Raw genomic sequence first — 22341 nt, forward strand, 5'->3', positions numbered from 1 at the left:
GACGCTTCGGGGCATTGAAAACGGAGTACACAGCGACGGCTGGTGCTCTGCAGGAGTCACAGCAGCCACCTCATCCGGAGACTTACAGACGGAGCTCTGGATACAACTGCTTGTTGATTCCCGTTTCATTGTAATTATGCGCACAATAAAAAAAATATATTAAAAAAAACCATGAGAAGACTTCGTTTTTCCAATCAGATTTTATGGTATTCGTGTTAAATTATTTTTAAAGTATTTGTTTCGACGGAAGCAAAAAGTGTGAAAGGCGGTACTAACCGTAATAAACGGAAGCTTATAATGTGTTTTTATAGTAGTATAGGCCCTATAATCAGGTAAGTTAGTTAACTCATTAATGACTTAATATTTACATGAATTGTGTATTTTCATTTATTTTTTTTTAACTTTTTGTTGTCTCGTGGGATGGCGCCGAGACCTTCAAACCTATCCAGCCACTTCCGCTGGGTCGGTGGCGTCACAGTCACGTGATCCCAATTCGTCACAAGCTCCGCCCCCCCCCCCCCCGACGCCGGAAGGAGCCGCGAAAGCTTCCCGGAGAAGAACGAGCGTCGACGCGCCGCCGTCGGGCGTCAGATCCCCGAAGTGCACAGCCCGCGGGCACGATGAGAGCGGTCCCCGCGTGGATAGACAAAGTGCACGACCGCGACAAGATCGAACAGTGGTGAGGATCCGCGCTATTCACCCGCTGCGCGGCGTGTTTCCGACCCGCGGCGAGGCCCGGCGCTGGGGATGTGGGTAGCGACGGCCGTTGCCATGTCAACGTGCGTTCGCGCAGTATGATGGTGTTTTTGTGTTTGACTGTTTTTTTTTTTCTTTTCCGTGCGAATAAGTTGTGTTTCGGTATTAGCGCAGAGTCACCTTTTCCGACGCCTTTCATTGCTCACGGAGATTATTAAGTGTCATGTTGATATTTGAATATACTAGTCGTGCGGTATGTTAGGCACGTTGAGCTGAGCATAATCAAGTCTACAGCGTGTCCGTGGGTCCTTTGAAAGTCAGCGCTGACCCTTTGCACACTTACGTTTTTATTTTGATTTGTATGTTTTATGTAAAAAAAAAAAAAAAAAAATCATTTTCAAAATCTTTGCTTTACTTCTTTATTTTTTTTATTTTTTGCGAAATACATTCGTTGCTCTGCGACTCCAATGCCTTGTATTTGCGAGCGTACTGGGCCAAAGTCATTAAATAGTCCTGACATTGAATGCACGAGGTCTTAATTCCAAAACAAACTTTCTGTCTGGTTCATCCGTATATTTCTACTTGTGAAAATGTGTCGAGTTCTTCGGCACCAACATAGTCAACATTTCTGATGTTTTTTAAACCCCAACACTCTCCATCCAGAACCCACCGGTTCTGGATGAACCCACCTCATTTTGTACATAGATGTCTGTAGAGAGAAATGCAACAGCGTCCTTGTACTTGTCCACACCTCCTAATTACTTACCTTGAAACTGTTATAATAACAGTTCATACTCATCTAGTACATAAACTAGCTAATTTCTACATAATACTTACCTCTGCCCTGTACCTTATATATATTTTACCTACCTGGAGTATTTTATTGAATAGGAGTGGGATGGCGTTGTCCAATAATAAGTCTTACATTTCACTCAAATTGTCTGGAGAAAGGTCTTAAAATGTATAACATGTCTCTGTATTACGTAAGTATTTATATACATATTTGTAAGAAAGGTTCCCTGGCCTGTTAGTGTTGTATATTAAAAATAGTGACGTGATCATGATCGTGATCGTCACCCATTTCATTTTCAATTTTTTCTGTTTAGGCTGGAATCTTTGGCCAGAGTTAGTCTTTCTGGTTTGATGGCGAATATTACTCTTTTTCAGTATTTATGACCTTGCCTTCAAACCAGATGGGAGCCAACTCATCGTTGCTGCAGGAAATCGTGTTTTGGTGAGACGGACCTGTATATTCTATTATATCACGTTACAGATCTAAGAAATACTTAACTCATGGTAATAACGCTTTTTGTTGCAGGTGTATGACACATCTGATGGAACTCTCATTCAACCCCTTAAAGGACACAAAGACACAGTTTACTGCGTGGCCTATGCCAAAGATGGTAAATCATTTTCTATCCTTTATTTCACTGTGTTTAGCCACTTTCCCACTTGCACTGAAGCCGTAAATCTACCGGCATTGTTCCTTATCGGTGTCACGTGGGAATGGGAGCCAGTGTCGATGTAAATTTCCCCACTGTAGAAGTAGTATAATTTCTGGCAAATTGCTGGAACGGCTGCGATTGGAAGTGTGTGGGAATGGAAGCAGTAACATTTCCCTAAAGTAGTGGTGGAGCGGAATCCAAATAGAGCACAAATAGTGTTGTTTTTTTTTACAGATATTTATTTATACAAATATTTTAAAAGTTATTTGTTTTCGAGAAGGAAAAAAAAACCATTATGGAAAATGTTGAGTCCGATGCAAACTGTGACGTCCGGCTGCAAAGATGGGAAACAGAAATACGTCCAATCTCTATGGAGACAGGTCTTAAAATTCACATTACGTTTTATTTTTTAATTTTATTTGTCACTCGGACCCCGGACGTGTCTTTTACGGTTAGGGGTGCGACCGTGCAGGGACATCGGGCTCAAGCACTTCACTTGCCCGCTGGCTGCACCAGAGGGCGGAGGTGGGGAGCGAGCGGACGGGGAGAGGGAGAACGGGTGGAGAACGTTCCTTCTACGGAGGCAGAGAGTGTAGGACAGGTTGAAAATGATCACACTGATTTAATAACTTTGCGTTTAGGGTTATTGTGTCCAGGGACGGGGAGACGGGGAGCAAAGCGCAGGTCTAATAAAGCGATTCTGCTGCATGGTCTCGCATGATATCAGACACCTCTCGCGCGAGCGTGAGGCCATGTATCCGTAACAGTCATCTAAGTGGGAACAGACTCAAGGGGCTTTATAGGATATACTATTCTCAAATCTGCCACACCGTTTTAAACCACACTGTGTTTCCTGCAGGTAAACGATTTGCTTCAGGGTCTGCGGACAAAAGTATCATTATATGGACATCTAAACTGGAGGGTATTTTGAAATACACGTGAGTGTCATCTTTAAACATTCATTTAATTTTACAGTACTCTCCGTCTCTGTTAAGTTACGTTAAGTGTGTCCGTCTGTGTCTGTGTCTGTGTCTGTGCTTGCGCTTGCAGCCATAATGACTCTATCCAGTGTGTTGCCTACAACCCTGTCACTCACCAACTGGCCTCCTGCTCCTCTGGGGACTTTGGTAAGTGTGTGTGTGTGTGTGTGAGCTTCTGCAAAGAGCATTATGGTATTTAACTGAATAATGTATCTGTGTTCGACCATCAAGTTCTTATGGAATTCCTCTTCCTCTTTTTAAGGTTTATGGTCCCCTGAACAAAAATCTGTATCCAAGCATAAAGTGAGCAGCAAGATAACATGTTGTGGGTAAGTCATGTTGAAGTTGTAACAATAATAATAAGATTTACCCCAGACCTGCCTACATTGAGCCTGTTGGCCTATTTTGGCCCACTAGAACATTTATTTTCACCTGCGAGTGACTTCTAAGGAGAAATTCATGCTGTTGATACATCTCTTATAATTTGATTTTTTTTTCTTTTTTATAGCATGTCATTGCTTACTATGGGTTTGGCATATGTATCGCTAATGGAGAAAGTGTGGCCATTCCTAGTATTAGCTCTTATCCTCCTTTTTTTTTATAATTTTATTTTTTATTGCTCTGTAGATGGACGAATGATGGCCAGTACCTGGCCCTTGGCATGATGAACGGGGTTGTGAGCATCCGGAACAAGAATGGGGAGGAGAAGGTGAAGATAGAACGACCCGGGGGCTCCTCCTCACCGATCTGGTCCATCGCCTGGAATCCATCCAAGTCAGTTTTCCTAGGTTTTCCGCTGAAGTGTGCAATAACTTGAGGTTCATTCCTTCAGTGTGGCTTTTATACACCGATAGAGAAATCCTGTCTTCACATTGTCAGTTCAAGGTCACCGTGGCTGTAGTTAATAACATTAGTATGGGAGTATGAGGGTGACTCTGGTGTAGGGATCAGGAAACGCCAGCAGGAGGCGGTGTTCCATCGCTTAGCGTGTGTAGTGTACAATGGCCCGGAGGAGTCATTGTACATAATATTCATGTGAGCAAAACACACAAACAAAATAAAAAAAGTCTACATTCATGAATAAAAAAAGAATGGAGAGATGCAAAACAACAGCTGCCGCTTATTACAGCCACTCAGGACTTAGTTTGGGGTTAAGCATACACATAGTAGGACCCCAGACGCCGCATACTTCTTTCTGTGAGTAAGAGGATGACGATGCATGGAGAACTGGCTTGCTCGCTGATGCCCGCTACAGGCAGAGTAAGTGTTTTAGAAGCAGCAACAGCCAGTTCAGGAGGAGGAGGAGGAGGAGGAAGGGAAAAGGGAAAAATACCCGCCACAGGGATGTGATGTACCAGCCGCGGGGGGCCATCATCAGCGACAGGGGTGCTGATAGTGTAAAGTCATTTCTCACTCTTTTTTTCTTTCTTCCTTTCTTTTTCTTTTTCTTTCTTCTTTCGTAGGGATGAGCACAATGACATCCTGGCCGTGGCAGACTGGGGCCAGAAGCTGTCCTTCTATCAGCTTAGCGGAAGGCAGGTAAGACGCGCAAATCCTCGTGTCGACGCTGACCTGCTAAAGGCACACAAGAATCACAAGTACAGGCTGGATGACCTGACGTTCCGTCCCGTTGACGGTCGGGCTTCCAATTTGCATATTTGCGCCGAAAAATTGAGGATCTGTTCAAGGTAGCAGCTTAAAGAAGCCTGTCGACCTCCATGGCTAAGGGCACGTAAGTATATTTAAGAAACTCCAATAGCCCAATTGAGCTACAGGGAACGAAAACAATAACCTTATTGCACAGTCCAATGCGAGAGTTATTCCGAACACTTTTCCCTTCCCGGGCCGTCAGGCTTTGTTAGACCATAACAGCGCATTGGAAGTGATCCGGCTTGGCTCCCAATAATGATTCCCTCGGTATTTCTCCTCCCTCAGTAATCTCCTTGGGCAATAACTGTAATTATGGACAATTATGCACTCTTCAATTCTTTGCCATCGTTCGGCTGCTTATGCATTGTCCCCGGCCCCGCTTTATCTGTTTAAGTGAACATGTTGTTTTGATTACGGCGCTAGATAGTAACTGGCTTATAATAAAAGAAAATCTATCTCGTCTAAAACGGTATTTCGGCGTAGACATAAGCAGGCTCTCAGATGTGTTTTTTTTTTTTTTTTTTTTTTTTTTTTTTTTTTTTTTTTTTTTTTTTTTTTTTTGTTTCTTTTTCTTTCCCAGTGTGAGGAGAAACAGATGCACAATGCTGGAACTGATATGTTGTGGTGTAATGGACCCAAGTGACTGTACAATAGATGCTATTTAGAAGACAGAGAGAACATTTTCTTGTATTTTTTTTTTTTTTTTTTTTTTTAGATTCTTTTGGTCAGACCCTCTGGAGGATGGTTTATTGTATCGTGGACTTTGATGTGCGTGTCGGCTCAGACGGGGAAAGGCACAGGCCCGGTCGGGCCTCGAGTTCATAAATGAGAGAAACCCCTTTTGCTTTGTTTTCGCAGATTGGGAAAGACAGGACGCTGACCTACGACCCCTGCTGTGTCAGCTACTTCTCCAAGGGCGAGTACATCGTGATGGGCGGCTCGGACAAGCAGGCCTCGCTCTACACCAAGGACGGGGTCCGGCTCAGCACCATCGGGGAGCAGAACTCCTGGGTCTGGACCTGCCGGGTAAAGCCGGACTCCAATTACGTGGTAGGTCCAGGTCCTTTGGAGACCAGATGTCCAGCGACGTAGTAAGAACTATTGTTTCTTGTGTATTTCGGTTTGGATATCAGTGCACCACACGTTTGCCACGTTGTCTGATTTTGATAGCGGGAACAGCTTAAACTCGGAGACGCACAATCCACTTCATTCCACCGTATTTAATGCGTTGTTTGCTCAAAATAACACCTCTACCATATTCAACTGGAGGCGACAGGGTGTGTGAGGGGGAATCAGCTGCCGGCAGACGATGTGCCATGCTAGACGGGGATGTAACAACAGGAACATCTCCCACTCTTTGGCTCTTATTTTAGAGGCGATAATGGGATGTACCGCTACACTGTTAACTCTTGTCTAGGTGTTGGGCTGCCAGGATGGGACCATCGCCTTCTTCCAGCTCATCTTCAGCACGGTTCACGGCCTCTATAAAGACCGCTACGCTTACAGAGACAGCATGACCGATGTCATCGTCCAGCATCTCATCACCGAACAGAAAGGTGCGCTCTCACTGTGGGTCTCATCTCAAGCTGGAAGCTGCCAAAAAAAACACGATGAAGGGGAAAAAAAAAACACGATAAAATAAAAATTCAGCATCTTGTGTGGTACCAATGTTTCAACAGAACCAATTAATCAATCTTTAAGATGAGAAAAAAAATGTCGATTTAGAATTTAGAAAAATTAAAGATCATCACTTTTTTACTTCACATGGTCTTTTATGGATGTTTCATGTTTTTTCCTCAACTGTCACATTCCTCAAGGAGTTGCAGGACGCTTTGTAAACAGAACTGTGACTGCGTAGCAGCGATCTGAATACAACCGAAACAGCGCAACCTCCGAATATTTTTTTTCACCCGTCCACTCCGTGCCTTCGTTTCCTCCCTGCACAGTCAGGATCAAGTGCCGGGAGCTGGTGAAGAAGATCGCCATCTACAGGAACCGCCTGGCCATCCAGCTGCCGGAGAAGATCCTCATCTACGAGCTGTATTCGGACGACTCCTCCGACATGCACTACCGCATCAAGGAGAAGATCTGCAAGAAGTACGAGTGCAACCTGCTGGTGGTTTGCTCCCAGCACATCATCTTGTGCCAGGTGAGGTCAAGGAGGGATGCCATGCCTTTGATATTAAGATATTGACAATGCCTGTCAGAACATGGCGCCTCGGTAAAACTGCCCAATTACTGCTTCCTGCGGTTGTTTAGTCAAGTCCTCCCAAAAAAATGCTCTCCATCAACACAGCTTTTCCTTATTTTTTTTCCCGCGGATTATATTCCTATTATAGGACAACTATTATAATCTTATCCTATGTAATCATACACTAACGCACCCTGGTTGACAGCTTACGAAACAACCCATAAAGACATTTTTGCACTATTACCATAATGTAAATGGGGTGAATTAGTAGCTGCTCCTCCAAACACCCAGAGAGAAAGATAGGGGGCCCTGCGGTTTTGCTGGTTTCCCAGATGTTCCTGCCTGCTCTGTAAAAGGCTCCAGCTGTGTTTTCATGCTCGGCAGGATCAGCCTCTGCCTGCGCCGCCCGCTTTGCAGACGTCATAAGAAAAAAACAGAGGAATGTGAGGCCCGGCCGCTCTGTGTCTCTGGTCATATCTCTCTGCCTCTTCTCTCTATGTGTTCGATGGAGGCAGGCGCTGAGGAGGAGTAGCCTTAATTCTGAGTTGTTTTTTTTTAATTTTTTTTTTTTTTTTTTTAATCTGCCTGTGTCTGAAAGAAATTCTAAGAATCTCACAAATAGGCCGGTTCATGTGTCATGCCTTACAGGAATGGGCCGTGCCTGTACGGGCCAACTCAAATCAACATTGTCTTTGTGGTATTTCTTTCTGATATTACAGCAGACTTCACAGTGTTTGAAGGAAAAACGGAACAATGTGGCATGGCTTATGGGATATTTAAGAGGATGTTTAAACAAAGAACACAGCCAGATGAAGGGGCTGTCAAATGATAAAACCAAAATTATTTGTCTGGGGCCGCGCTAAACGGGGCTCCAGATGTGTGGATGTGGACGCGTGCCATGTGCTCAATGTAATGAGACTCCATCTGTCTCCTGTAGGAGAAGAGGCTCCAGTGCCTGTCATTCACCAGTGTCAAGGAGAAGGAGTGGCTGATGGAGTCTCTCATTCGTTACATCAAAGTGATTGGTGGACCCCCCGGCAGGGAGGGTCTTCTGGTGGGGCTGAAGAACGGAGCCGTGAGTAATGACCTTGGGTAGTTATTTACGCGATTGAGATGAAGACGTGACGCCCATACGGACGTGGGCCCTGTTCCTCCACCGCAGATCCTGAAGATCTTTGTCGACAACCCGTTTGCCATCACTCTGCTGAAGCTGTCCACATCCGTCCGCTGCCTGGACATGAGCACGTCTCGCAGCAAGCTGGCCGTGGTGGACGAACACAATACCTGCCTGGTGTACGACATCAACACCAAGGAGCTGCTGTTCCAGGTCGCACAGACTCCAGGCTTTTTAATTTAATTTAATTTATCTATTTATTTTCATGTCAACTGTGTTTCAGCGCTAAAATGTTATAGATATGTTTCCGCCCCCCCAAAACTCACTTCTCCCTTCCGCCCTCGGGGCCCCAGGAGCCCAATGCTAACAGCGTGGCCTGGAACACGCAGTGCGAGGACATGCTGTGCTTCTCCGGCAGCGGCTACCTGAACATCAAGGCTAGCAACTTCCCCGTGCACCAACAGAAGCTGCAGGGCTTCGTTGTCGGGTACAACGGCTCCAAGATCTTCTGCCTCCACGTCTACTCCATGTCGGCGGTGGAGGTGCCTCAGGTATTGGGAGCTGAGATTTTTGAAAGACAACTGAGACCGGTGTATTGATTTGATGTTGTGTGTCAGTGAAGCTAGGGCCGCCACAATTACTACATATTTGCCCGATAGCAGCTATTTAAACAGACCATGATCATTTTTGGATTTCTGAATATGTATGTTTCCATACAGATTTAAGAGACATTTTAAGCTGTTGAATTCACTTCATTTCCATCAGTTGAGTTGGGGCAAATTGACTGTCTTGACTGAATATTTATGCTCCATTGTACAATTTCAATAAATGACTCCTTCATTAAGTGGATGTGTGTTGTTACACTGTAATTGGTTCAAACTATTACATAATATATATATTGACTATAAATCATTTAATTGTTTGTTGCAATTAATCACCGTATAAAATTCCATGATCTTGAGCGTTTGGGAGGGGAGATTGATATCCCGATGGTATTTCCACGGTAAAAGTGGCACTGCCTAATGATGCATTCTGCCCCCCCCAGTCCGCGCCCATGTACCAGTATCTGGAGAAGAAGATGTTCAAGGAGGCGTACCAGATCGCCTGTCTGGGCGTGACGGACAACGACTGGAGGGACCTGGCCACAGAGGCTCTGGAGGGACTGGACTTCGACACTGCCAAGAAGGCCAGTTAGACACGCATTCCACGGCCCATCACTCGCTGAAGCAGCATTATTCTTTTATTTATTTATTTTTTCTTTTTCTCTCTCCCCCTGCTCCTGTCCTATACGGGATAATAATGCGTCTGATCCATGTCGCCTCTCCCTTTCCTCCCACGGGCAGGCCTTCATTAGGGTGAGGGACCTGCGCTACCTGGAGCTCATCAACAGCATTGAGGTAAAACACAATATCCTATAAAAAGGAATATAAGGAGTGAGAGTGACTTTCTTTCACTACCAACCCCAGGCAGGGAAGGACCTGCATCTGAATGACCTTGTCTCATCCCCACATCTACATTCATCTGCTCAGCACACACACGTACAGGGAGCTCTGACAGGGAGAGGAAAGTGTTAAATGTGAACTTGAGCAGATTTCTGGGGTTCCGGTTAATGACGGCCGCTATAACTGCATTCATGTGTTTTCTATATTTTCACGGATATTCTTGGTAAGATAAGATTTGCCCTGAGCGTTAGCTTTTTGAATAGGGCAAAGAGCCAGTCTTTGAAAAGCCCTTTCTTTTTCGGCGATCTATGTTTGATACGGAAAGAAAGGATTGTTGAATTGCACAAAAATGCCATTTGTTCTCTCTATCTTCCGACTGTGGTTCTCTGCTTTAGTGAGGGCTGATTTAGGCTCATGCTGACCTCGTCCTGCGAGTCAATCATTTTTATGTGTGTGTGTGTGTGTGTGTGTGTGTGTGTGTGTGTGTGTGTGTGTGTGTGTGTGTGTGTGTGTGTGTGTGTGTGTGTGTGTGTGTGTGTGTGTGCGCACGCGCGTCCATTAATCTGTTGCGTGTGGCCGCGTGTCTTGTGAGCTTGTGCGTGCGCGGGTCTATAAATTCATCTCTGCGCCAATGCCTCCCTCCTGCCGATTTGCAGGAGAGGACGAAGCGCGGCGAGAGCGACAATGAGCTGTTCCTGGCCGACGTCCACGCCTACCAGGGAAAGTTCCACGAGGCGGCCAAGCTCTACAAGCGCACCGGCCACGACGCCCGGGCGCTCAGCATGTACACCGACCTGCGGCTGTTCGAGTACGCCAAGGTGAGAGGATCGCAGACTCAAGCGGGCGTAGCTTTGTCGCGACGCGGAGAGAACGAGCCGGAAAGCGTTCCTTGTTTTACGGTTGCAGAGAACATGTGTTTTTGCTTCACCGCGTGGGGTTTTGCCAAGTTAGGGTCTTTGTGGCTGTGTGTTCCAACAGACCTCCCTCACAGCATGTCCTGCATCTGCTCATACTGTATATCACTCCGACCCATACATATATCATCTGATCTGTGCACATACACACACACACACACACACACACACACACACACACACACACACACACACACACACACACACACACACACACACACACCTGCAATCTTAATCAGTGAGGGGTGTCATGATTCCGATTCTAAATCGGAAGTTGATCAGGGAGCATTCGATTTCGAACTTCAAAATCACACAGGTTTTGCGACTTTTGCCTTTTGCGATGGTAATATTGTCCGACATTTTTGGATTTATATCCGGGATCGGGGAAGTCATGCTGCTGCTGCTGCTGCTGCTGCTGCTGCTGCGGATTCATCATGACAGCACTGCCAGTTTGTTTCCCGAAGTGGAGTCACTTTTAATAAGACTTTTTTTGCATCAGAGTCGCAGCACAGTCGAGGCTATGCTCATCTTCTTCAAGAAGAATTTGAAAATGTATTCGACAGTTGTCAGGGCATAAAATAAATGTGTAAATTGTTAATAGCGTGGTAAATGTTCAACTGTTTATTATTTCAGAGTCTAGTTTTGGTAAAGCTCTAAACTGTTTAGGTGTGTTAAATATATATATATATTTTTGTTATTATTTATTATTGTTATTATTCAAATAAATGTTACTTGTTGAGAAACAAGTGTTGTTTGTTTTTTACAAATCAAGACTCTTGTCTAAGAGTCGAGTCGAATCGTGGATTTGGAGAATCGTAACACCTCTATAAACAGCACAGAAATTAGCACAGACCGCCATATACTTTGAGAGAATTTCAACTTTGTATGTTTATACGTGCTCATTCCTCACTCAGCGCTGTGTGTGTGTGTGTGTGTGTGTGTGTGTGTGTGTGTGTGTGTGTGTGTGTGTGTGTGTGTGTGTGTGTGTGTGTGTGTGTGTGTGTGTGTGTGTGTGTGTGTGTGTGTGTGTGTGTGTGTGTGTGTGTGTGTGGCCTGCTGTGTATTTATGTGGCTCCATGGCCACCCGGCCCATAGGTGGTTTGTTTTCGGTAGGATGCTCACGGCGGGAGAGTCTCTCCTCGCTCGGTCCTTGTCTGTCTTATTCCAACCGCACCTCCGTGGCTCGCCACTAAACAGCTGTGCTGATTTTGGTTTTCCACTGGATTTCACCATGTAATGTTAGTAACGCTCCGTGGCTTTCTTGCTCTTGAATGTAAATAGATTTAGATTAGATTAGTGTGTCTTGGGTTTTAAAGCCCTTCATGACCTTCTATCATCTCTCTAAATGTTTTCTTGCCTTGCAGGACTTCATAGGGGCAGCAGATCCCAAAAACTCTCGGATGCTAATGTCCAAGCAGGCAGACTGGGCTAAGAGCACCAAGGAGCCCCGGGCGGCGGCAGAGATGTACCTGTCGGCTGGAGAGCACCTCAAAGCCATCGACATCATAGGAGAGCACGGCTGGGCCGATATGTGGGTGTTATTCTCAATCCAGACCAATTGGTTCTACCCTCCATTTTCATTTTTTCAGTTTTCAATTGATTTTTTTTCAATTGATTCTGTGTTACCACTTCACAACTCCAGCATTTTACATGCATAATGGGTCACACTAAAATAAAAAAGATAAAATAAAATTGAACAAACATTCACAGTTCGGAATGTTAGCCTACAGAGATGGATGGATATATGTAATGTAATGTAATGTAATGTAATGTAATGTAGTGTGTGTGTGTGTGTGTGTGTGTGTGTGTGTGTGTGTGTGTGTGTGTGTGTGTGTGTGTGTGTGTGTGTGTGTGTGTGTGTGTGTGTGTGTGTGTGTGTGTGTGTGTGTGTGTAAAAAAAAAAAAAGCGTACATTTTGTGATGTAATGTGGGATAGTTTGTTGAATTTCTTAGAAACCGTATGTACATAGCATGGCCACACTGAAAATCTTTTTATTTCGAGTGCAATGCCCTGCCATGACATTTAGCTGCATTTTCACTGACCATCCCAAGCTTTGGTTTTCACTCCATCTAAGTAGGAACACTTCATTATGCAATTCCTGTAAAACCACTATTGCATACTATTGCAACATAACTGTTAATATTGGACACCAATCCTCTAACACAGAGGGCAAAATTGTGCCGTTGGCTTATGAAAAGAGAAGGAGTACAGAGTGAAAGCTGACAAAGAACAACTCTTTTCAAAAGCGCACTCACACTGATGGGAGTGGTGTGTGCGATTGTAAAGAGGGCCGATGGGTAGAATTCCCATCAGACTCCCAAATGACCCACTGTCTATTAGCTGCGTATCGGGACCTTTCTGGGACCACCGGGGCAAAATCTGGGCCACAACAATAGACCGTCGGCTCTTGGGTTCCCTCATTTGACACCCCTCCCTACTGTGAACACCTGTGCCTCTACTTCCTTTCAGGCTAATCGACATCGCCCGTAAGCTGGACAAAGCTGAGCGGGAACCTCTGTCCAAGTGCGCGCTCTACTTCAAGAATCTGAAGCACCATGGCTACGCCTCGGAGACCTACTCCAAGATGGGGGACCAGCAGGCGCTGGTGCAGCTGCACGTGGAGGCGCGCCACTGGGACGAGGTCTGACATACTTTTGCATCCTGGAGGACGCGCCTGCTCGGCTCACCGTGGCATATATAGCGTTAGAAAGACGGAAAGGAAATTTGTGATGTGGACCTTATACAGATGTAGCCGCCTAGGATGGCCGGTTGGTCCGTGAGAGGCTAGTGACCGGTCCATGCTTATCTGAACGGAATGAATGGATACATCCGGCCGGCAGCCGGCTGGGGGTGGCCATTCTCTAGGGCTGAGCTGCATGAAGCAGAATTCTGTTTATGTCCTAAGCCCCGTAATCCAAACACCAACCTCCAGAAACGGTATATATTGTCTTGGCTATAGTACCCACCGCGGAATACAAACAATGAAACAATAATCTGTATAATTTCCTTATACAAAGACAAAAAAATGAACCCAAGCTCACAACACCAGAGGTAATTAGCAACGCGGAGATTCCTCTGAATCGGTGCCTGCGCTATGATTAGAGAGTGAGAAACACACACACACAAAAAAAAACACTCATATGTACTAAACTAAAGCTCTGTTCTGCTTCCAATCAAACTCCCTCCGTCAGGCCGCCTCATACTGCACATTTGGAAAGAAAATATTGCATTTCCTTAATCCGCCGGCAGTCCTTAATCGGGTTAGAGGCGTTACTAAGATGCGGACGGGCGCTTTGCAAGAACGGGAAAACATCAAATCTCCTCCGCACGCCCGTGTCGAAGGAAGCCCCTCCTGGAGGTTTTACTCAATCCGATAGAGGAGAGATGGAGAGATGGAGGGGGAGAAACGAATAGCAGAGGGTGAGGTTCATGGAGAGCTTCATGTCCTTCACTGTGAGGAAGTGGGAAAAGGACAGTGTCCAGATCATGCTGCTCCCTCCTCTCATTACTTCCACAGGGTTTAGATAGATAGAATTAACAAAAGAAAAAAACATGCCTAAACGTTCAATATACAAGAAGCCTAACAATAAAATTAAACCAAACACACACACACACACACACACACACACACACACACACACACACACACACACACACACAGTTGAAATCTTAACCGAGCAGAATGTTATGATTGTTTTGGCGGAGGACATTAAGGTTAATCAGCTTCCATGACAGACACGCCGAGGGTGCCCGGCGTCCCGTCATTTAATCGGCTCCGGTTGACGTCTACATTTGGTGTGAAATCCACTTGGCTCACCTGCGGTTTGTTCTCTAACAACGTTGTGCTGGTTTGAAAATAAATAATTAAATATATGCAGTACACACACCGTGCTTCTCAGTCTTAAGTCCTGGGCGTTGTGCCTGCAGGACACTGGACACCCTCCATGTTTTAAGAGCTACGGCCCCGATGGCTTCGGTAATCACACACATTAGGGATGGAGTGTGTTTGGCGCGGGGGGGGCTGGCTGCTCGGACCCTCGGCACTCGCTCATCCATCTTCCTCCCCCTTTTCAGGCCTTCTCGCTGGTCGAGAAACACTCCCAGTTTAGAGACGACGTCTACGTGCCCTACGCCCAGTGGCTGGCGGAGAACGACCGCTTCGAGGAGGCTCAGAAGGGTGAGTGGGGCTCTAGTCGACCGGCTGGAGATCTTTTCTGAAATTTTACTCCGGACCATTGCAACTTTTCTAACTTCTCTTTTCTTTCTTTCTTTATTTTATTTTTTCTTCTGCCAATTTTTTTTTTTTTTTTTTTGTGTTTATTTTATTGCTCTACTTAAATTTTTAGGTTTATTGTCAATGTTTGTTATTTTTTGGGTTCAGTGTATATTTTTATATTTTACATTTTCTTTTATTTATATTCTTGCCACTTTATTTATTGCCAATTTCTTCTGCAAATTCTAAGGTTTATTGCATATTGGCATTTTCTTTTTCCTATTTTTATTCTTACTACCTTATTATTATTATTATTATTATTATTATTATTATTGCCTATTTTTAATGTGAGCTGCTGTGACACTGCACTTTCCCTCCGGGGATGAATATAGAACGAATATGATCGGTCTATCTATAAATACGAGAGTCTATAATGGCAGGCCCCGTGTGTGTGCTTCATATGGAAACCAGAAGGCCTGGCGTGCTCCGGACCCAGACATATTTCATTACTTCCTCTTGATTTTCTGGACTGTTCTCCGCTGCAAAACATGATCCTCGTGGAGGAGCCCAGCCTCTTTTAAAAGCAACAACATCCAAAGCGTGCCCGTAATCACCACTACTACAAGCTGTTCCGACGGTGATTACCAACTGTAACCATAGTTATAATCAGCTCATAGATTTATAATTATGATCCAAGCCAGCTCGTTCCCCACTCTGCATAATCTCCCTCCGCCTGTCTTGGAATGGAATGCCGGGCTCAACCAGCCTGATTACGACGGCTGTGCAGCGTGCTGATGGTGTGCTTTTAGTTGTAGACTAAACATTGTGTCTCATCACTAGTGATTTGGATCGACCGGGACCTCTTAATAAATCTCATTAGTACCTCATTAATACCTGGTTAGTACGCATAGTGGGCGTAAGGGGCAATTATGGGGCAGTTATAGTGGGAAATAAATTCCAGTGGTTCCCAAAGTGGCTAAGATCTTCAAGATTCTTCACAAAATGAAGGAGCTTTTTTACATGAGTCTTATTTAAATAAACAGTTTGTGGTGGTAAAATAATGAAGCAGTGTCTAATTGAGGCTTACGCTCCACTGGCCCTGAATTGTTTTAAATTTTCAGATGAAATATATTTATAAAATATTATTTATCATAGTTAGCAGATGTACGTCTACGCAGCTAAAGGTGTGTGTGTGTGTGTGTGTGTGTGTGTGTGTGTGTGTGTGTGTGTGTGTGTGTGTGTGTGTGCGCACTCCATCTTTACACTAACCAGCGGCAGCTGAGAGAGTTTTTTTTTTTTTCTCTCTCTTCCCGTTGAGAGGACTGATAAATATTTGCGGCGAATATGTCGTGACCCACCCTTTGGCGTGTTGAGGCGAGGTCGGTGCCAGAGGTCGCCTCCAAGAAGCTGCTTCTAATTACCCCCCCCCCCCCACCCACCCGTCTCTCTGATAGGAACCTGAAGAATAGGATGCATGTTTATTAGTGCTCCAACGTCCCAACTGCTGCACTGTTTGATTTTTACGAGCCGCCTGCCAGTTTGGCTCGGCGGAGAGGGACTTATGTCGGTCATTGCACGTGGAAAATGAGAGAAGTACAAAGAGTGTGTGTGTGTGTGTGTGTGTGTGTGTGTGTGTGTGTGTGTGTGTGTGTGTGTGTGTGTGTGTGTGTGTGTGTGTGTGTGTGTGTGTGTGTGTGTGTGTGTGTGTGTGTGTGTGTGTGTGTGGCGCGACTCCCATCTTTACACTAACCAGCAGCAGCTGAGAGTGTGTGTACACGTTGGCCTGTCAACGGACGTTGAGTATTGGAAGGTTAGCGTTGATGATGCAATGTAGGGTGTAAAATAGGATTCTTGACTTTGATGCAGATTTATTTTGCCCAGTTCTGCTGTAGTTTTTTTTTAGGACACTCGGTAACAAGGTTTCTTTATATTTTTTCTAGCATTCCACAAGGCGGGACGACAGAACGAGGCCGTGAAAGTGCTGGAACAGCTTACCCACAATGCCGTGGTGGAGAGCAGGTTCAACGACGCCGCCTACTATTATTGGATGCTCTCCATGCAGTGTCTGGACATCGCCAGGGGTGAGGCCCAAACCCAAGCCGGCGGGAGAACACACTCGGGGTGGGGGGGGGGGGGTATTTTTGCGAAGGGGTTCATCGGGGTTATGTGTGTTTTCGTGTTTTGAGCTAGAAAGTGAAGAGCAGAAGGTGGCGATGCTGAAGAAGTTTCAGCGGTTTCAGCGTCTGGCCGAGCTCTACCACGTCTACCACTCCATCCAGCGCTACACGGTGAGAGCGGCACGCCATGTCACCACACAGGATGTGAGGGGGTCAGGTTTTTATTATTATTATTATTTTTTTTTCTACTTTTATTGGCTTTTTTTTTTTTTTTTTTTTTTTTTTTTTTTTTTTTTTTAACAAAACACTCAATTAAATGTAGAGATTCTATAGTGTGAGGTAGTGGAAAACATGGCGGGAGGTGTGATAAATTAAAGGTGGAGAATGCAAAGAATGTCTTCTTAATCTGGATGTAGTTGCCTAGCTCCTTTTTTAAAGTTGTTCTTGGCAGCTCGACACGGGTACAAATCACGCTCCCAGTACTTGACTTTTGCGCTATTGTGTTACATGCTTACAACATCTCACCTGAAACGTTCGGTTACCGTGACAACTTGGGCTGCTGGGCTGGAACGGAGCTGTTGGATCATGAGGAGTGGTCTTCCCAAAGCTCCCCCCCCCCCTGCCACTGCCACAATTCTGCTCTAAAAACAAACAATGCAATGAACATGAGCTTTCTGTATCAGGGGTCCTGGTGAGCATCAGTGCGCGCGTCTGCCAGTGCTCTGTTGTTTCAGTTGAGTTCTGAAGTGGAATTGCTTTTCAGTGACTGAGACCAGAGCAGGAAACTCGTACAACTTGAGTCTCTGAGCTTTGCACTATGGACCCGAATCATCGCAAAGAGTTGATTCAAAAATAAATAAATAAATAAAAACTTTGAGCATTCGAGACGACAACATGTCCTTCAAGAAGAATTGTCACGGGTGGGAGCGAGGTGCATCTAAAGGTCTCCGAGCAATCAATGATGGATCCCCAGTATCTTTGGAATAGCTGGGATACAGGCTTTTTTTTGGCAACGTGATTTACAAAGGAGAAGTCAAGAAAAAGATTTAGTACAGCCTTTTTTTTTTATGATTCCTTTTTTTCTTTTCCAGGATGAGCCCTTCAGTTCGCACATGCCGGAGACGCTCTACAACATCTGCAGGTTCCTCCTCAACAACCTCACCAAGGATGTGCCACTTGGCATCTCCAAAGTGTATCCTTCCACTGGAGAAAGTAGTTCCAGACAGTATTAAACACATTACACAGGGCTCTTTTTTTTTTTTTTTTTTTTTTTCCCCTTGTTATTTAATTTTATTTTTGCAGGAAGTGTAGCGCGCCTGTTTCCTCTCTTGATAAAGTTGAAATACGGCGATGCCGATCGGAATCCAAGCCCGTCGGGGAGATACAGACGACAGAGTGGCCGGGGGGACGAGGGAGCAGTCGGCGCCGTGGAGACGCTCCCAACACCGAGAGAAAAGGGATGATTGTGGAAAGGAGAAGAAGCCCGGGGAAAGACACGTCCACGACGCCAACAAACAAACACTGTGATTACCCGTCTCTCGGCTTCAACTGCGTGAATACACATTTATCGGAACAGTGTCGGTAGAGAGTTTAGAACTTGAGGGAAGTGGGGGAAATATGTGGCATTTGAAGAAGTGGAAATCAAGCCGAGCTGCTGGAGCCCTCCTCAAACCAAACAAGAGTCACTTTCGAAGAAAAACCTTGAACTGGGATTAATGGATGTGGCGGGGATGCGGCGGACCTGGCTGGAGCCGAGGGCGGGGGACGGGAGAAGCTTCGCTTCACCGAGCGCCACGGACACGATGGGAGGACGAGCATCCATCAGCGCTCGGGGCCCTGCCGCGTGAGGAGCGGGGGAGGACCCGGCGAGCCAAGCTAGCGGAGTGGAGTCACGTGCGGAGGAGACGTTGGAGGAGCGCCAGCGCCACCGCAGCTGCAACACGTTAACCTGCCGCCGCCGCTGTTCTTCTCACAGAGCCCTGCCAGTCTTATAAATACAAACAAGGCAACAATTTCCTTCTCTCAAACAGGAAGGGAGACGCAAACACGTACTTAACCGGCTCGTAAACAACCGAACGTAGAGGCTAAGGTGACTGCTTCCGAGGCATTTGATCCACTCTAAATCACAGCAAAGGGTTGGTGATGTGGACATTTTAAAGATCTCACGCTGGAACGCGACGCATAGACGTGGTGGAATGGGTCCGTCATCTCCAGATTTGATATTTGTGTACATAAGTGTTGTCGGTTGTAGACATCAGTTTATTGTAGAGAGGAGGCTAGGTGGAACTAGCAAGGAGCAGATGGAACATGTCATGACAGGGCTCCTATCCTCAGTGTGTGTGAGATGGGGCTTTTAGTCAGCTGCTCGTTAGCCCAACCAATGAGCAACAGGTATGCAGCCACCCTAACCCAATCACCTAGATCCACATCAAGTGTGGCTGCTCAAACCATCGCATCTCCACACCACAGACTTGTTCAAAGGAAATGAGAGAACTTAATTTGCCCTTTTTTTTTTAATTTTTAATTTTTTTTATTTTTTTATTATTTTATTTTATTTTTTTTATTGAGTCCACACAGTAAATGTGAACAAAACAACACTCAGAGTTAAATTATCGTTTTTTTTTTGGCGGGGGGGGGGTTTGGCTGAACATTCCTTGACCCCACCCCCGCAGTAACACTCTGTATGCCTTGGCCAAGGAGAGCTGTAAACTGGACGCCTTCAAGCTGGCCAGGTACGCCTACGAGAAGCTGCAGGAGCTCCACATTCCCTCGCGCTTCCAGGAGGCCATTGAGCTGGGCAGCCTCACCGTGCGCTCCAAGCCCTTCCACGACAGCGCGGTGCGTCCGCCAGAACACCCCCCTCCCCCCCCGCCGCCGCCTGTCGGGGCCGAGGTGAGATGTGCGACTTAATCCGTCTGCGTTTCTTTCATCCCAGATGCTGATCGAAGACATGCTGTGCTACCGTTGCTCCACCAACAACCCGCTTCTCAACAGCCAGGGCAGCATCTGCATCAACTGCAAACAGCCGTTCATCTACTCGGCATCCTCGTACGGTCAGTCACACACACACAGACACACACACAGACACACACACACACACACACACACACACACACACACACACACACACACAAAGATACTGACAAGGCGTGGGCCTAATGCTGCAGGTTTCTTTCACCCCAGAGGTCCTCCCCTTGGTGCAGTTCTACCTAGAGGAGGGCATCGGCGACGAGGAAGCCGTTTCCCTCATCGACTTGGAGGTTCCTCACGTCGAAAAGAAGGCCCCTTCCCGTTGGCAGGACATGAGCGGCGAGGGTATCCTTTGATGAGCACGCACGCAAGCGATTACACGGGGTCTGGTTTGAGTTTGCGCTGATTAACCCCCTCGCCGCGGCGTTTTTCGCCCGGGGAGTACGAGCGTTCGCCCTCAGACCCCGGTGACAGTTTCGGAGAAATTGTTTAGTCTGTGGCCTCGATTCTGCGCCGGCGGGTAAGCTGTCAACGCTAAGTCATCTTAGCACGGGGCGCTAATAGGGTTAGAGAGGCTCTCCTGTCTCGTCTTAATGACACTAACCCTCCGAGAGCCACAGCCAGAGTCCCAGCGCGCGGATTAACCTGCATTAGCCAGCGCGCCCTCAAGGGCACGGCGGTCTGCTCCCGCGCACGTAGAGCCACGCTGCGCCGTGACGGACGGGACGGGGCTTAACGGCACTTTAAATGTAATAAATAATATCGTCCGAGAGAAACATTTATAGCCCGGGAGTCTATTTTTATTTTATTTTTTCTTCTTTTAATGTGTCGTGAATTGAATGTTGTGGTTCTGAATTAACCTCCAAATCAGAGTCCCAGACTTTGAAGCTGGATGATGGTGTGGAGGACACAGAAGAAGATCCGTTCACGGCCAAAATGAGCTTTGAGGTAAGAAGCGGTAAATGATGGGGGGGGGGGCAACAAATCTGAGCAGTGAGGAAACTTTGTCGGAACATAACTTTACTATTTTGGCGTTTCCCCCGCGTTGTCCCGCAGCAGGGCGGCTCAGACTTTGTCTCGGTGAAGGTGAGCCGCTCGGTGCTGCGCTCCATGAGCCGGAGGGACGTCCTGATCAAGCGCTGGCCGAGGCCACTCAAGTGGGAGTACTTCCGCTCGCTGCTGCCCGACGTCAGCATCACCATGTGCCCCACCTGCTTCAAGGTACGCGCGCGTCCTCCTCCCGTGCAGCGGCTCTGCCCCGCCACATGGCGTCTCTCAATGGTGTAATGGTGTTTCTTGTGCTGGTGTTTGGATGCAGATGTTCCACAGCGAGGACTATGAGCTCCTGGTGCTGCAACACAACTGCTGTCCCTACTGCCGCCGGCCCATCGACGAACCCAACTGACCCACACACTTCACCCCTCCATTTTTTTTTTTCCCTTCCTCCGACACGCTTACACATATCACAGTCGACACAGCGGTTCCTCTGCATTTCTATCGAGCGATTTTAATAGTTCCTTGTAACATAGATATTTATTTTTGAGGACAGACCATCAACTCTTGAAGCCAAACGGTACAAAATGAAAGTGTACAGTATCCGCGCTGGTAATTCCAGACTTTTAGAAAAGCGCCTGATCAGCCAATCAGCTCGATCGGATTAGCGGGATCAGATTACTTAGTGCTGTCATTGATTGCATCACCACTGTAAGGGAAAGAAAAAATGGGTAATACTGCAATGAACAATTATTAAATGTGTTGTTGTTCTGGGTGACCAGACTCCTAATGTTGGAACAAGTTATTTTCCACGTTTTTTTTTTTTTTATGTTTGCATTTCATACTCTTGCTGTTTTGTGATCTTGTATACAAAAAGGGAATGTAAAAAAGCTTTAGTATTTTTATATTGTAAGAAAGAAGAGGCTAGTTTTATTTCAATAAAATGATTTTTTTACAGTCTTACATGTTGGGTGTATCTCCTTCTTGAATTTTATGTGATACGTTTTGAAATAAATTGACGGTTTACAATGTTTGAATGACAGACAGAGGAAGCCATGGCTTCCACCCTGGTTCTGACAGCTCTGGACAATGTACAAGATAAGTTAAAGAAATATATACGGACAGCTTTAAGTGGAGTTCTCAAAAAAATAAAATAAATAATGACGTGATACTTAATCTTATTTTGCAACATGGGGGAAAATACTATAATGCATTAAGTAACTTCTTATTCTCTTAGACATGAATGTAAGTCTTTGTGAGAATGTTGAGGTTATGTCTTAGTCTATATTTTTAATTATACATTATGTAGAGATTCATTATAATGTTTTAAAAGAAGATGAACTCTTAAAATATTTCTATTCTATTTTGTGCTGAATTTCTTTCCATCCCAAAGCTTGACACCCACCATTGTTTCTGTCTGTCTACTCCAGTTTGCTCACCATTCTAATCTAATAGGCAGTGTCACATTTTATTACTGGGATGAGTTATGATGACAGACTTGGGATAATAAAGCCATAACCTTTGCCCTTGACAATACTTTTTTCAAGGACAACCAGTTATTACAGAGTATTCCTCTGTAATGCTGTTTGTGTTTGTGTTTGTGTGTGTGTGTGTG

At 45.8% G+C, this 22341-nt stretch overlaps 1 protein-coding gene across 1 annotated transcript; it reads left to right on the forward strand.

Annotated features, from left to right (window-relative positions):
• Positions 1–545: 545 nt before the first annotated feature.
• Positions 546–21689, forward strand: ift122 (intraflagellar transport 122 homolog (Chlamydomonas)). Its single transcript, XM_080015783.1, has 29 exons — positions 546–679; positions 1864–1930; positions 2015–2099; positions 3001–3079; positions 3192–3268; positions 3384–3450; positions 3749–3895; positions 4585–4660; positions 5630–5821; positions 6189–6327; positions 6718–6920; positions 7900–8037; positions 8125–8289; positions 8430–8627; positions 9122–9262; positions 9420–9473; positions 10175–10336; positions 11797–11963; positions 12903–13074; positions 14508–14610; positions 16587–16727; positions 16837–16934; positions 17855–17955; positions 19436–19601; positions 19699–19816; positions 19947–20078; positions 20605–20681; positions 20790–20954; positions 21052–21689. The coding sequence occupies exons 1-29, from the start codon at positions 621–623 to the stop codon at positions 21136–21138; spliced, it is 3576 nt and encodes a 1191-aa protein (XP_079871909.1). The 5' UTR covers positions 546–620; the 3' UTR covers positions 21139–21689.
• Positions 21690–22341: the final 652 nt, after the last annotated feature.

Source organism: Zeus faber, assembly GCF_960531495.2.
Source record: "Zeus faber genome assembly, chromosome: 15".
In the NCBI taxonomy this organism is placed as follows: Eukaryota; Metazoa; Chordata; class Actinopteri; order Zeiformes; family Zeidae; genus Zeus; species Zeus faber.